We start from the raw sequence: 15044 nt of genomic DNA, 5'->3' as shown, positions 1-15044 counted from the left end.
TCGTCAATCATCATGTCTCCTTTATCAATCAGCAAAAGGAATCTCAAATGACGCTCGCGGTAGTGAACGCCGCTTCCTCTCTGGATTCCGGAACAAGGTTAAAAGCGTTTTTATAAGAAAATCGGCGTCTCTCCTCCGGAGAAAGACCGCCGACACCATTGAAGTCCCGCCATTCACCTTGTCGGCGTACGGCCGCACACGGCGACTGAGCGCTTGCAGTGAAAGATCCCCCTCAACGGATACTCGTGGGCCCACTCATCAAGAGAACCGTTGCACCTATACACGTATATATGCGTCCAGATACACATGCATACATATATGAATACGCCTATTTCTATATATACACATATATATACATATATGTATATACATATATATAGTTTGTGTGCAGTCAGTCAGCGACAGGGCTGCCGGAGGTTGAGCGCCCTAGCGAGAATGTCTTCTGCGGCGCCTGCGCAGAGAACATCGGCGGCGAGTCCTCGAGATCAGGCTTCGGCGTCTCGCCGTCGCCGGCCTCCGCCATCGACTGCAGCGGCACGGCCACTGGCGCGGCGCTCTGCGTCCTGCGGCGCGAGTGGATGAACAGGTACACCGCCGAGATCACGAAGAAGACGCCGTAGACCTGAAAAAAAGCACAACCACCAAACAATCCAAGAAATGAAAGCCTCGCAACCATCTCCGTACACACGAAAAAAACTCGACACACACGCATGCATCTCGCCAGGCCTGCAATACACACACGCATATATATATATATATATAAATACACGCAGATATACATGCGTTGATGTTGAGAAATTCATTTGCCTTTTTTCACTCCACAGCATATGTAAACATCTGTACGGATATGTATTCACGCCGGCCCGTGTGTGTATCTGCGTTCACCTTTGAAGATCTTTGTCGATCCGCAAGCGTCCCTTCTGTGGCGTGTTTTGCCTTTTCTTTGCACTCTGCGTCGCTTACCGCTGCGCAGATGTAGGCGGCGGTGCTGCCGTTTTCCATTTTGTCGTGTTCGATTTCAATTGTGTTGGAGCGGCTGGACATCAAGGCGCCGAAAACAAGCAGAAACACGACTCCGAACCCCGAAAGGAGCACGCAGGTGAGTGCGCAGCACGGCCAGGAACACCCCATCTTGTAAAAGTTAAGAAAATAAACGGTCTCAGCCCACCGCGACGACGAGCCAGGCTCGCGCGCCTGCAGTACTCCTGATTTGAACGCGATTTGAGCGGCTGGCGAGGGCGCAGCAGAGACTACGAAGTCTGTGAGGTCACTGAAGCCCGCTCCAGCCCCTGGGACGCGTGCAAGGTAGCAGCGAGCCGAGCAAAAAACTGCTGGGGACCCTTAGAGGGTAAGTGCGCCGCTTATGAGGTATACAAGATGATATGAGGACGCGGAGGAGAGACGAACGCGTCTCCAGAGAAAGACGCGGGCGACGGGTAGGATGCCTCGCAGAAGCGAGCGAGAAGACGAGAGACTCTCGAAGTGCGTGCGGCGGACACAGAGAGGCGAATGAGGACGCGGAAGCCGTCAAAAACCAGGAAAACAGACCTCCCTTTCGGGTCCTTCCGCAGAGGATAGTGAAAGAAGAAAAGGGAGGCATAGACCTTCTTTTCGTCGTGCCTGGGTGAGGCGTGTGCCCTAAACGGAGATCCCAGGGGCTCTGTTGGCTCGTCGACAACGACGCTCTGAATGCGTCAACGCGCAGCTCTCGATTCACACTTTGCAGCTCTGTTAAAGGCGAACTGGTGGCTCGCTCGATGAGACTGGGGGACATGCGATGTAGACAGGACGACGGAAAGCGGCAGCTGGTGCGGAAGGCGGTCTGGAGGATGGACAGGTGATAAAAGGCGCAAGCGCGGTGCACAACGTGAGGCAGAGCCGAAAAGCCGACGGAACTCAAAGAACGTGCTCTACCTGAGGAGCCTGAGGAGCTGACCGGGAGATACGAGCTGCGGACGGGCCGATGGGCGGAGAGAAGAGACAGCGTAGAAAGCAAAACCGGGAAGCAGAGCCTTATAGAAGAAACCAAGACGAACACGAATAAAGGATACAGCCCAGACACCCAGGCGGCAGAGACGAAACCGATGGACACCAGGCTTTGCCCTCCACGACCCGCGAGAGGAAACGGTCAGGCGCCGGAACCGATGCGGTGAAATGCAGGAAGTTGGAAAGCCATGCTTCTCGGGAGTGACAAAATGATTACGGAAAGATGGGAACGAACGAACACATAAAAAGAAACCAACGGAGAGAAGGAAAACTACGCAGTTAGTCATGCATTTTGATTTCTTTTCGCGGATAGCGCTCGCCTTTCCTCCCTTCCCCTTTTTTAGCCGACGCAGCGAAAACTCGCCTCGTAGCTTCATATACACCGGGCTAGTCTACCTCGCAGCTCCGTCTCTCCCCGATGAATCGAGATATCCCAGCATCTTTGTTGACAGAAAACATCGGAAACGGGCTTAAAACTTCTCTCTTTTCCTACCCGTGAAGGGTTGTGCCTTATTTCGCGTTTTTTATAGCAGAGCTGCTGGCGCCGTAGTAGAACGGTAACGAATAGCTCGCCGTCTCCCTCACCTTCTTTCCTTGGCTGCGCAAAGGTGGCGCGTGTACGTACACCCCGCTCACATGAGGGGGCAAGCGCAAGAAAACGCGAAACTTGACACTCAAAAGCAACTGCAGCGCCTCGTGTTCATTCACGTCACCTCTCACTCGACGTTTTCGCCTTTGAGTCCATCCTTTGTTTGCTCTGTGATGTGTTTCTTCCTCAGTTTCGTTTCCCGCGACTGCTGCAGACTCGATCGGTGCAAGGACCTTCCGCAACTGCGGCACGGCCGGTGACCCCGAGTAGATGTGCTGCATTTCTTAACTGAGTGCATGTACGGCGTGCGTGTGGATGACCTTTCACCACATATCCGTGAAACTTGCACGCCTGCCTCTATCTTGTTTGGCTCGAGATGCCTTTTCCCCGCTCTCGCAGACACAACCCCCCCTTTCTGTACATGCAAGTTGCAGCTTGGTGCCCTTCTTTCAGGGGGTTTGCATTTTGACAAACGCAGCTGCTTGCATACACTGTCGTATCGATTTGCTGCTTTCCTCCTACCCATCTGTCGCCTTTTCGAATGCACTGCTGGGCTTGACTGCCGCTGGCGCTCTGTTTCCACGGCGCTGTTTGCCGGAACCTCCTCAGCCGCCGTCTCCTTCCAGTTTTCTCAATGTTTTCTCCCATCCGTCCTCTCCCTTTTCCGTCGCTCTTTTTTGCTCTCCCACCGGCTGTCGCCGTCTCCGCCCGGGCGCTCATCTCCACGCATTTCCGCCTTCTATTTCAGCGCTCCGCCCACAGCGCACCACCGAACCTGGCGGTCTGATTGTGATCTCGCCCGCGCGCCTTGGCATGGCGCCTTCGCCCCTCGTGCCGCCCTTCGCGGCGCCGCATCTCGCGCGCAGGTTCTTGCCGCGACCGGTCTTCGTCGTGAGCGGCGCGCGCACGCCGATTGGGTCCTATATGGGCGCCTTCAAGAACCTCTCCGCGCCTCGCCTCGGCGCCATCGCGATGGGCGGCGCACTCCGCAGAGCGGGAATCGAAGGCGGACAAATCGACCAAGTCGTCGTGGGCCAGGCCCTCCCGGCCGGAGGCGGCCAGGCGCCCCAGCGACAGGCGGCCCTTGGTGCAGGTGAGACGGGATCGCCCACGTTAAAGTATTTAGATATACATATATATATGCATGCTTTTATATACACATATATAGCTATATATACATGTATGCTTATATGTATGACAGTATCCGTGTGCATATGTGGTCACGTGTATAGATGAAAATGTATCTACACTGATATATACGGATGCAGGATTAGAGGGTCTGAGACGTGTGCGGCGGCGCTCAGGCTGCATGCGAGTTAACTGGAGAGGCGCAGCGAATCGGCTGCACGAGCGAGCGGCGCAGGGGCGTGGGGGCGGCAGGCCTGCGGGAGACTGAAGCCTGACCGCTAGGAAACAAGCTGCGTGGGAAGCTGAGAACTGGAACAACCCGGCGGAGCAAGAGCAGCGGAATTTTGGCGTAGCGAAGCATGTATATGTGTGCATATATATATGAACATGTACAAATACTTTTGGATAGAAAGAGACACCTGCGGTAGCTATACGGGTGACTCTGTCATGCTCGCTGGGTCGGTCGCTGGAAACCGAGTCCGCGCGCGAGGCGCGTTTTCCCGTCTGTCTCGTTTTGGAGCGGAGTGTCGCGCAGCGCTGAGCATCTGGCGGCGGAGGAGTCTTTCCGCTAGGGTATCCTGTCTTCTTTCGTTCTTTAGGCATTCCGCAGAGCACAGATGTCTACGCAGTGAACAAGGTCTGCGCGTCGGGCATGAAGGCGCTGTGCCTCGGCGCGTCTGAGATCGCCCTCGGCGTCCACGACGCCGTCCTGGCTGCGGGCATGGAAAGCATGTCCAGAGTCCCCTACATGCTCCCGTAAGCTTCCAGGAACTCTTAAAACTCTGAAACCTACCTGACGACTCTTAATCGCCCGCGGCGCGCGCGAATATGGCCATTTGTCAAGGAGCGAAAAACACTCATTCCCTCTCCCGAGTTGGCACCTATACAGGACATAGTTGTCTGCCTCTCCGCCGCTCTCTCTATCTTCCTGCTGCTGTGGCGACCCCGACCTCTCCCCCCACTGCACCTCCATAGGCGCCTATGCGCACACACATGTATTTACCCTGCCTTCCATCTGCAGCCGCGTAGACTCGTTCGCGTCTGTACGCTGCCTGCTTCGGCATGAACCCGAATATATGCTTTTTCTTGAGTATTTGTGTAGTTTTGGTAAAACATTCAGATCTGTACTGGGTGCGGGGGCGGGGGAGGAGGGTCACGGACTGCCGGGGTGGCGCTGTGGCTGTGAACGGGGTTGGCTCGACGCGTAGAGGGTTTAGGCTTGTCATATCGCTTCGAGGCCATCACGGATGACACGACTTCTCTGCAGGCCCATCGCCATCAACAGTACCCTCACCTGGAGATTCGATTCTTTAGGGAATCTCCAACTTCTTCACCTTTGACCTTGTCTGGTTCTTTTTTCCTGGAATTTGACTGGCTCTCGCTCTGGTGGGCGCCTGCGTTTGCTGCGCACAGGAAGTCGACGGAGGGCGATCTGCGCGTGGGGCACGCGGAGCTCAAAGACGGGGTCCTGCACGACGGCTTGTGGGATCCTTACAGCGCGATGCACATGGGCTTGGTACGCGCTGCAAGCTTCTCTTTCCCGTCCTCTTTCACGTAAAACACGCGGGGAAAACGCGCCTTAGAGGCTGCCGCGTGTGTGGCGACCTGCATCTGAATACGTGATCCTAACGGGCGAGCTCTGGCGACACATGCAGGTTGCTGTCACTCACGTAGCGGCTACCTGCGTCTCCCTCTGTGCGGCAAACCCTCCGATAGCTGCGACTGAGGTGGGGGGGGCGGGGGGCGCAGGGGAGACCGAACTGTGTCTGCGCCCGTGCAGAGGCGAGAGCGAGTCCGTGCGCGGTGCTGTTGGCTGCTTCCCTCCTTCAGTGCACAGAGAAAGTTGTTTCACGCATGCGCATCAGCCGCGCCGAGCAAGACGCTTACGCAGTCGAGTCGTATAAGCGCGCCGCGGAAGCGTGGAAGTCCGGTCTTATCGAGAACGAAGGCATCGAGCCTGTCACCATTGACGCCGGGGGTGAGTGAGCGGGGGAGCGCGACGCCGTGAGCATCACGCGCGGCCTCAGGCGAGCGCACGCGGGTCGTTTTAAATGGTTTGACGCCTCAGACGGCGGATGTGCGAGAATTATCTCGAGGGCACTGCAAGTCTCCTGTATATGTGTCTATATACATACACGCGCGCGTATAGAGAGACAGGGGCGTGCCTCTGTGGTTCGCCTGCGGTGTGCACCGCATGCATGCGCGTATAGAAACGCGTAGATGCGTGTGACAGACGTCGTGACCGGTGCGCCGCGGATGAAGTCGGTCGTAAAGGCGCTGGTGGTGCAGCGTGTGCGTCGTCGGTCTCAGGCAAGAAGGGCGAAACGCGGCAAATTACCCAGGACGAAGAATTCTCGCGAATTAAACTCGACAAAGTGGCGAGTTTGAAGCCGAGCTTCAAGAAGGAAGGAACGATCACCGCGGCCAACGCCTCCAAGATCAGCGACGGGGCAGTCGCCGCGATTCTCATGTCTGAAGAGAAGATCATCAACCTTGACATCAGTCCCGTCGCGCGGTAGGCGTGTTTGGCGAGTCGCAAGGAGGAGCGCCGCAATGCAGCCGCCGCACTGGAGTCGGCTTCACCGGCGAAGACACGTGGGGGGGCAGCCGCGCGCAGATGGAACATCGCAATTTCCTCTAGAGACGTGCAACACTGCTGCAGTCTCTGAAGGGGATATGCATGCGCGGGGCGCTCCAGTCGCGTTCAGCGAATACGCGTGTGAATGCTGCATTTTTCTGCCTCCCTCGCAGCTGTCTGTGGCGGCTTTAAGCCTCTCGCATTACATTCAGATCTACATTCGCATATATTGTATCTATGGGTTAGCAGCTTCGTGCCGACTGCGTCGAGCGATTTCCCGACGTGCTTTCCTTCTTTTCGCGGCGATCTGCCCACGACGAATCGCGCAGCTCGAGCCGCGCAGGCGCGGCTTTCTACACTCGGGACGAGCCTGCGCGTGTGCATGTGCATGTCCGGCTGCTCGGGTGCACGCCGCGCCGATCTTTTCATTCGTTTCCCTGAGTTTGGGGCTTAGGGTTTCTTAACCCCCTCAGCAGGCCGTTTCGAGACGCAGGACGCCTGGCGTGTGGTGTGTCTCCCTGCGCGCAGCATCCTGGCGTTCGCCGACGCAGCAGTGGCGCCTGTCGACTTCGCGCTGGCGCCGGAGTTGGCGATCCGGACGGCCCTCCGCCGCGCGCAGTTGGACTCGGTAGGGAGAATCGCGAGGCAAATCCGCAGAAGAAACGAGACAGGCGTTCCATTTCGCTGCAGAAAGGCGTCCTTTCGCAAGCGGCAGACGGCGGAGAGACATGCAGCAGCTGCGGTGCTGCCCAGGTTTATGAGCGCCGTGGGGGGTAGCCGGGGGGGCACTGGCGCGGGTGGCAAAAAGTCGGCTGAATGTGCATTCCGCGTTTGGCGCCCTGCGGCGAGCTGCGCGGCGAGCTGCCCGGCTTCCGTGCGCATGCAGGCGTGTGTCTCGGTGGGGTGCTGTGCTTCTTTTGGGCGGTTTCTCAGGCAGACTACTACGAAATCAACGAGGCCTTTGCGGCGGTGGCGCTCGCGAACATGCGCTTGCTGAAGCTCGATCCTTCCCGCGTCAACGTCCACGGGGGCGCGGTCGCCCTGGGGCACCCGCTAGGTGAGATTCACATGCGTAGAGGTTGCTTTGCAAAGGTGGCGGCAGGCGGAGGTGAGGGCGTCTCCGCTTGGGGCTTAGGGTTTAGGCAAGGCTTTCTCTGCCATGCTCGCCTCCTTCGTCCGTGGGGCGGCACATTTAGCGTGAACTCTCCCGGTTGTGCACCAATTTGAATGAGCGAGGATGCGTCGCAACGAATGTAACATAAGCTTGCCGCGTTTCTGTGTGGCGACGTCGACGGTGGCCTGATTTGCCGCCAGGCGACTCCTGCATTCGTCAGGTGTGATGTATATTCTCATGTTTTCCCATATGCCCTGTTCCCTGTGGGTAGTTTGCGCGTGCATGCTTTCTCGCAGGGGGAGAGGTGGGGGGGGGGGGGGGGGGGATGACTGAGAATGGCTAGCTGCAGCCCTCTCGCGGGGGGCGTCCGCGTGTTTCATGCGTTTTGCCTCTCTACTGTTGCGTCTGTTCCTCAGGGATGTCGGGCTTGCGGATCGTTCTCTCCCTTATCAACGTCCTGCACACGCGGAACGCCAAGTATGGCTGCGCGGCGATATGCAACGGGGGCGGCGGCGCGACCGCGGTAGTTGTCGAGATCGTGTGAAGAGGCGCGGAGAAGAGGCCTCCGCGACGCTACGACTTTTGAAGAGACACGCCTGCGAGCGACGAGCAACGACACATGCAGCCGCCATTCATCCCTCCGTCGATATTCCGCTCTTTCGTTTTGTGCCGCGGCGCCCTAGAGGGCGGAAGACGCGAACGGGCGGCTCTCGATGTGGGCGCATCGTGCGGATGTCCGCGCGCCGCAGCGGCGAAAGAGGCAAGGGTTTTTCTCAAACCGGTGTTTTTTCTCAAACAGGTGGTGTTTTTTTTGTGTTGTATCGGACTGCCTCTTCGGGATGGCAGCATGCTTCGCTGACTGGAGCCACGCAGGTGTTCGTAGGGGCTCTGCCCCCTCCACACGCTCCAAGTTTTTCCTTCATGCCTTCGATACAGTACGCGTGGAGGTGGGGGTCGTCATTTCCAGTTTTTTAGTATTTCCGTGCGTATTCAAATTGTAGAGACAGAGGGGCTGCATGCATGCCCTCGCGACTCCCCGCGAAGGGAGAAGAACGCTGCAGGCTCCCCGCCCTCCAGGCGCCACAGTTTTCTGTAACAGCGACCGCCGCAAATGCATCAAACTTTGTTATATCGAAGCCGAAAAGCGAAACGATGCCATTTCAGATCCGAGAAACCGGGCACAGCACGCGCGCTTTGCATGCAGATTGTTGCCGCTGTATGGCGTGTAGGTATGTACTCATCTCGCAGCCGTCTGGTTTCTGCGGCAGCAGCGAGCCACGACTTGCATGTTTTTATGGAGTCGAATAGACAAACAGGCAGAGTGACGACCCAGGGTTCAGTGAGAGGTCGATCTGTCTAGCCTCTGCGCCCCACCCTCTGTTTCCCCACGCCAGTGAAACTGACGACGGGCGGTTGGGCGACCTGAATTGTTTTATTGGCTCTCAAACGCCATTTCGGCAGAGGAACGGCCGCGGTGATCCCACGGTGCGGAGTGCACTCCTCTCTGCTGGATAATAAAAAGCGCTTCACTGTCTTAGTACATCGAAACCGCTCTGCATTTGTGACGATTTGGGCGAAGTCAGTCCATCCCCTTTCTCTCGCAACTAATCCGAAAGTTTGCGGTAGACTGCATCTACTAGAAGAAGGAACAAACACGCTTTGGCAGCTATATATAAATATATATGTATTATATACATATATATACGTATATATATGGTGGCGTAAGGAGCGTTAGCGCGTAGCTACATCGCTGAGTTCGCTGTGGATTTTCCCACGTCTTTTACGCTTTTTGAGCGGGGCTGGGAAGACTAAAATCGACAGGCTGGAGCGCAGAGACCTGCATTGAGTCGCTTTCAGCGGCTCGTCCTCTGAACGCCTCTGGGCTGTTTCCGACCGCGGTGGGCTCGCAAAGTCTCCATGCGCCCCGCTGGGGGGTTGGACACGAGACTACAGCTGCTTTAAATGGATTGTTCGACACAGTTGAATATCGCAAAGCGAAAACTGGCGGGGATAGGCGAAACCCGCGTCGCTTAAATGGATCGAGCCCAGCTTCAAAACTGTGTGGCTATCCCTGTCCCTCCCTCCGCTACTTATTCGCTTCTTGCGCAGCCGTTGTGAACGCGTGTTTTCTACCTCTCGCTAATCTAGCATCGCGCCGCGTTTCCCCACTGCGTGGTGCGCCTCCCTTTCCGCGATACGGTCGCGTGTTTCTTTTCAATTTTCCTCAAACCCCCAAGGCACTCTGCCCCCCCAATCTACTGCCGCTTCGTCCCTCTCGCGCGCACCTGCAGGAGGGGCGTCCCTGATCGACCCTAGCTGCTACCCCGAGTTGATATCTACGTAGACTTACAAATGGCATCAGACACACACGTATTATATTCCCCTTTTACTCCGCGTCTCATCTCAGAAAACGGCGAACCGAGCACGATGCCGCTGCAGCGTGAGCCTCACTCGAAGCACGCCGCACCCCAAAGGGGGCTGCACCAAAGTTCGAGAAACAAAAAAACTCTGTTCCCTCTACACACTCGGGGATCTCCACCGAAAGACAGTGATGCTTTGCTGTCCATCCACGCCTCACCCTCCTCGCCGTCCTCGCCCCGATCGCCGGCGTCGCCTGCCACCCCTCCGCGTGCCTCCCCCGTAAGTGATATCTTTCAATTTTTTCCCGCCAGCTTGCGCATTCGCAATTGCAAATCTCCCTCAAGGTATTTGCCGGATGCCGTCCGCAGCGCGAGTACTCTGCTGAGCGAGCGGCGTTTCGCTGTAGTGGCGGCGAAGCTCTCTCTCGCCCTCTCCTCAGTCTCCGCGTTTTGTCCTCTTCCGCTTTCTTCAGTCACTCCTCCCCCCGTAGACACCTCTCCTTCTCCGAAGACCCAGCAACTGCCGCGAGGCCCTCCACATCGTTCGCAGCATGCGTATCGCCATGTTCTCTCGCCTGCGGCGATACGCATGCCGCGAGCTGCATCTTCACCTTTTCGCGTCGCCCTGGGCGGTGACTCGTCGTCGCGCTATCAGAGGAAGTAGGGCGCGATCGCGCGGGCGCGGGTGGCGACTTGGGGGTCGTCGGTTTGTTTGAAGATGAGCATTTTCCGGTTGAGGTTTGCGTCAAGTTTCATGACGGCGGCGACGTTTCCGCAGCGGTAGCAGTAGTTCGGCGCAGACCAGACAGTCACTACGCTGCTGTCTGAGAAGATGTAGCGGAAGCCCTCCATGGCGAGTTGGTGGGCACGGGCAATCAGCTCAAGGCCGTTCACGTGGTTGAAGCGCCGCACGACTTTGTCCCCAAACAGCCAGCCGGCGCCGCGCGGGTTCTCCGCCCAGCCCTCGACCTCGTCGGGATCGCTCCAGACGATGTCTCCAAACGTGCCTTCGTGAGGGATCTCCTGCACTCGGTAGATCAGCCGCAGCTGGTCAAGCAGCTTCAAGTCGGGTGAGAGGCCGCCGTGGACGCAGAAGACCGACTCGTCGATCACCGCTGCGAGCGCGAGGTAGTCAAAGACCTCTGTGCAGAACTTCCACGGATTCGCGTTCCCGTACTTCCGCACGCACTCGTCGTAGAATCCGTAGACCGTGGTGATTTGCCGCGACTCGTGGTTCCCCCGAAGCAGCGTGATGCTTTCGGGGTACTTTAGCTTGAGCAGCATCAGGTACTCAAACGTCTCCACGCTGTTGTAGCCCCGGTCCACGTAGTCGCCCAAAAACACGTACTTCTGCTCACCTACCTTGCCCCCCACCTCGAACAACTTCAACAAATCAAAAAACTGACCGTGGATGTCGCCGCACACAATACACGGCGCCGGCACAGGCTGCACGTTGTTCTCCTCTGCACAACAGACACAAAAAAAAATCACCGTAAAAACTCTGGGCGACGCCAGAAAGCCTCTCAAAGAGACATCCGCGTCAGGCAGACTCGCTCCCTCCGTCACTGCCACACATATTTGAATATATGCATCTCTGCACACATACGTATGTATATTCACATATAGATACACATCGCACATATGTGTACGTATGTTATGTATGTTATATATGTATGTTCATATATATATATATATATATATATATATATATATATATATATATATATATATATATATATATATATATATATATATATATATGCTTGTAGCTGGAAGATGTGATGCAGATTCTGTGAAAAAACGCTCGCCACAAGCACGCGCGCATTGCCACCCTAAACCCTAAACTGCAAAGAGAAGCAGAGCGGAGATCGCTGGAGGCGCTGGATGAAGTCGCCGGCGCCCTGCAGATCGCGAGCCGCCGCCAGGCTTCACGTCTCCCGCGCAGCCGCAGGCCCCTCGGCCCTCGCTTGTGACTCACCGACGAGGAGTTGTTTGATGCGCTGGCAGACGCGCCAGAGGTCGGCCTCAGAGAGGATTTCCGGCGGGTTTTCGTGGAAGCCCTCTATCCACGCGTCGAGGTCGCCCGCTTCGTTCTTTCGAATTTTCGTTCGGACTTTGGTGACTCCGCTGCTGACGCGCTCGTCCGCGCCTGCGGGGGGCAGCGACGGAGCAGGACATGGCGCCGCCGTGGGTAGCGCCTGCCGCTGGCTGTCAGCGGTCCCGCCCCCCCCCCCTCCCGGGAGCGGCGCCCCGCGCTCGGCGCAGTCGAGTCCAGCGGAGGAACTCTTCCCGACGCCCAGGCAGCTCTCGCGCTCGCCAACGATCGTCTCCGCCTCCTCTCCTTCGTCTGAGTCGCCCTCATCGCCCTCGTCGTTGCTGGGCTCGCAGGGCGGCAACAGCGCCGCGGAAGTCTCAGGAGAGGCCGCGGCGAATAAAGCGCCTTCCAGAGAACCGCCCAGGCCGCCGACGGCAGCTTCGGGACGTGCCGAGGGGCCGGGCGAGTCCATGGGCGCCCGGTCTTCTTGCGCAGCGCCCGTTGAAGGACAGCAGGGCGCCTCCAACGCGGAAGAGCGGGAACCCTCCTCGCCCGCGGAGGACGCCTCTCGCGCAGACTGGTGCTTGTCTTCGTGCGAGGCGCGTGCAAAGTCGTGTGGCGACGAGGGCGCCGTGGAGGGAGAGGACGCTGTCGAGCTGGAGCCGGACTCCGCGTGCACCTCGCAGTGCCCCTTCTGTCCTCCCTCCTCGGCGCTCAGTCTCCGGCGCGACGTGCCTGCTTCTGACTCGTTCGCCGACGCGCAGCAGGCAGCGGCGCCCGGCGCCTCCTCCGCGGCCGCGGCCTCTCCCGCGGACGGCTCGCCCGACTCCGGTGCTGGGCGGTGTTCACTCCCGCAGGCCTCTGCCGCGTGTGCGTCGCCGTCCTCCGCCGATCCGCTCTTCCCCCCATCCACCTCGCTTCGCGAATCACCTCCCAGCAGCCCCTGATGCGCGCCCTCGCCCTCGTCTCGAGTCCCGCACCGCCCCACGCGCTGCTCGGGGGCCTCCTGCGCGGCTCTGGACGCGCAGGGCGCGCCGGTATCGCCTCGGCCGCCGCCGTCTTCGCTTTCTGCCTGCCCCCCACGCGAAGCTCTCCTTCGCAGATCTTCCTCGGTCTGACTCGCGACTCCACATTCCCCGGCAGACGCGGCGGACTGGGCCTTTGCGGCCGCCACAGGCCCAATGGCCGCCCCCAGGGCCTCCATGGCGTCGCTCTCCCGCGAGATCTCCGCCTCTGCGGCCTCCGCAGCAGCCGAAATGGGGCGCGTCGAGGCCACAGACTCAAGGCATCCTTCTGTGCTGCACGGACGAGACGGAGAGTCGGACTTACACATGCCGCTCGCGGGCGCCGTGAACCAATCCTCTCGCCGCTGCTTGTGCGCGACGGCTGGCTTAGTCAACCAGCCAGGCTTCGAGTCCTGCAGCGAGCGCCTCGGCGCGGAAGATCACGCAGAGAACGCGCATGAAGAGAGGAAGAAGGCGAAGACGCAAGACAACCGCGAGACGCTTCGCCGGCGGAACGAGGGACGCGAAGCAACTCGCAAAGCCGCGAGATAACAAAGAAGGACGAGCGGGGGGGAGAGGGTAGGGAGGAGAGTCGAGAGCGCAAGACGTAGAGGACTTAGCCAGAGAAGAGACAAGAAGACGCGCGCAGTTCGTGCGCCAGGAGGATCACGGCCGCGAGAGCAATGACGGCGAGAGACAGAGACGGAAGACGCGTCTCTTGCCTTTTGAAACGGTTTAGCTTCTATACAAGCAAAACGAACTCGCGACTCTGCGATGCCGAAGGCGCGTTCCACGAACTGTACAGAACCGCGACCCGCCGAAAAGAGACTTTCTCTGCCAGGCGTTCCGCTGCTTCGTTTCTCTCGAGTCGCGCGCGAATCAAAAGAGGCAGGCAGCGAACGACGCAAGAGGCAAAGAGCTTCTGCAGCGGCAATCTGGCAGGCTGCCGCGGGCAACAGGCCGTCGCGGCAGGCTCAAGAAAGGAGGCCCAGACGAAGCGGAGACGGTGGAACGGATGGACAGCCAGCGTGTGTATCGAGGCGAGCAGGAAACGCTAGAGGCCCGTTCCGCCGCCGGAATGAACGCGCCACCACAGCTAAAAAAAAAAGGGATCCGAGAAAACAAGCGGCGCCCCCACAATAAGAAGAGTCGATAAAGACACTCAGAGACGCGCGAGCCGGACGAGCGCGAGAGGCTGAAGACATGCGAAGAGACCAAGAGGCGAGTGCGGAGAATAAAACGACTCAGGCAAGCCGCCAATACAAAAAAAAGGAACGGAATCCGCGCAGAAAATGCGTCTGCGTGGCGCTTAGAAAGCTCGGCGACGGCCCGCACCAGCGCGGCGACCGAACTCTAGGGGCGACGCGGAGAAAAAGAGAATAAGAGAATCGCGGAGCCAACACGAACCGACAGCACTCCGAGCCAAAGCTGAATCAGGAGGCCGTGAAGAAAAAAAAACCCTGTGGCGCACACACTCGGGCTCGTAAACTCGAACTGGAGAGGGCGACTGGACAGGACGGGAGGTCGCGCGCCTGCGCTTGAGAGACAGCAACAGAAATTGCTGAGTGTAGAAGAGCCGCAGGAACGAATCTCTCCTCTCTCGTGCTTGTTGCACTCGAAAGGAGCGCTCTGTGGAGTGCCGCGAGCGACAACGCGAGGAGCGTCGCGAAAGCGCAAACCGGAAATCTGTATAGCAGGCACCCGAGGCCTCCGCTTTCCACCTGCGGCTTTGAGGAAGAGAAACACACTCAAAAGTCAGCCAACCGAAAAAAAGCCGCCACAAAGAAAATTTCTAAAGTGGAAGCAACTGCAGCATCGCGACGGGTGCCTTCGCCTGACCAAGTAGAGCGCTCGGCGAGCGAGCGTTTTTGCGAGGATAGTCGAGAACTGTTGCTACGCACAGCGAACCACGCGAACTCTGCAATCGTGCCGCTAAGCGTGAGCAGATATACGATACGTAGCCAATAAAAAAAGGCAAAAGAGACACGCTTAGCGCTTTCGGTCCCGATCGTCGTCGCGAAGGAACAGGTTTTTGGCGGCCGTGGGCACCACGGTGCTGAAACCGCACGGGACTACGACAGAGAAGACGAGTCGAGTTAGACCCTTCGGATACGGGACACCAGCAGTTCCATAGGAGAGCAAACAGACTGGAAAGAACTGCCTGCGGCGTCAGAAAAACTCGAGGATTCGTCGCCGGCAGGCACACCGTCACGTCCAGCGACGCACAACGCAAAAGAGTCGTACACACCG

At 58.2% G+C, this 15044-nt stretch overlaps 3 protein-coding genes across 3 annotated transcripts; 1 reads left to right on the top strand and 2 right to left on the bottom strand.

The window, feature by feature from the left end:
- Positions 1 to 391: 391 nt before the first annotated feature.
- On the bottom strand, positions 392 to 1131 carry BESB_015730 (uncharacterized protein; the record flags this gene model as incomplete). The annotated part of the gene is made up of 2 exons (XM_029360288.1): positions 392 to 622; positions 964 to 1131. The coding sequence occupies 2 exons, from the start codon at positions 1129 to 1131 to the stop codon at positions 392 to 394; spliced, it is 399 nt and encodes a 132-aa protein (XP_029216264.1).
- Positions 1132 to 3388: 2257 nt separating this feature from the next.
- On the top strand, positions 3389 to 7939 carry BESB_015720 (acetyl-CoA acetyltransferase; the record flags this gene model as incomplete). The annotated part of the gene is made up of 8 exons (XM_029360287.1): positions 3389 to 3668; positions 4303 to 4459; positions 5117 to 5219; positions 5534 to 5681; positions 6014 to 6218; positions 6810 to 6909; positions 7215 to 7338; positions 7812 to 7939. The coding sequence occupies 8 exons, from the start codon at positions 3389 to 3391 to the stop codon at positions 7937 to 7939; spliced, it is 1245 nt and encodes a 414-aa protein (XP_029216263.1).
- A 2467-nt stretch (positions 7940 to 10406) lies between these two features.
- BESB_015710 (putative serine/threonine protein phosphatase) lies at positions 10407 to 13123 on the bottom strand (the record flags this gene model as incomplete). Its single annotated transcript, XM_029360286.1, has 2 exons — positions 10407 to 11218; positions 11734 to 13123. 2 exons carry the CDS (start codon positions 13121 to 13123, stop codon positions 10407 to 10409), a joined length of 2202 nt encoding a protein of 733 aa, XP_029216262.1.
- Between the last annotated feature and the right edge of the window lie 1921 nt (positions 13124 to 15044).

The sequence above is a fragment of the Besnoitia besnoiti genome, chromosome X (assembly GCF_002563875.1).
Source record: "Besnoitia besnoiti strain Bb-Ger1 chromosome X, whole genome shotgun sequence".
Lineage (NCBI taxonomy): Eukaryota > Apicomplexa > Conoidasida > Eucoccidiorida > Sarcocystidae > Besnoitia > Besnoitia besnoiti.
Note: the sequence above shows the minus strand (reverse complement) of the source record. Positions and strands in the feature narration are given on the sequence as shown.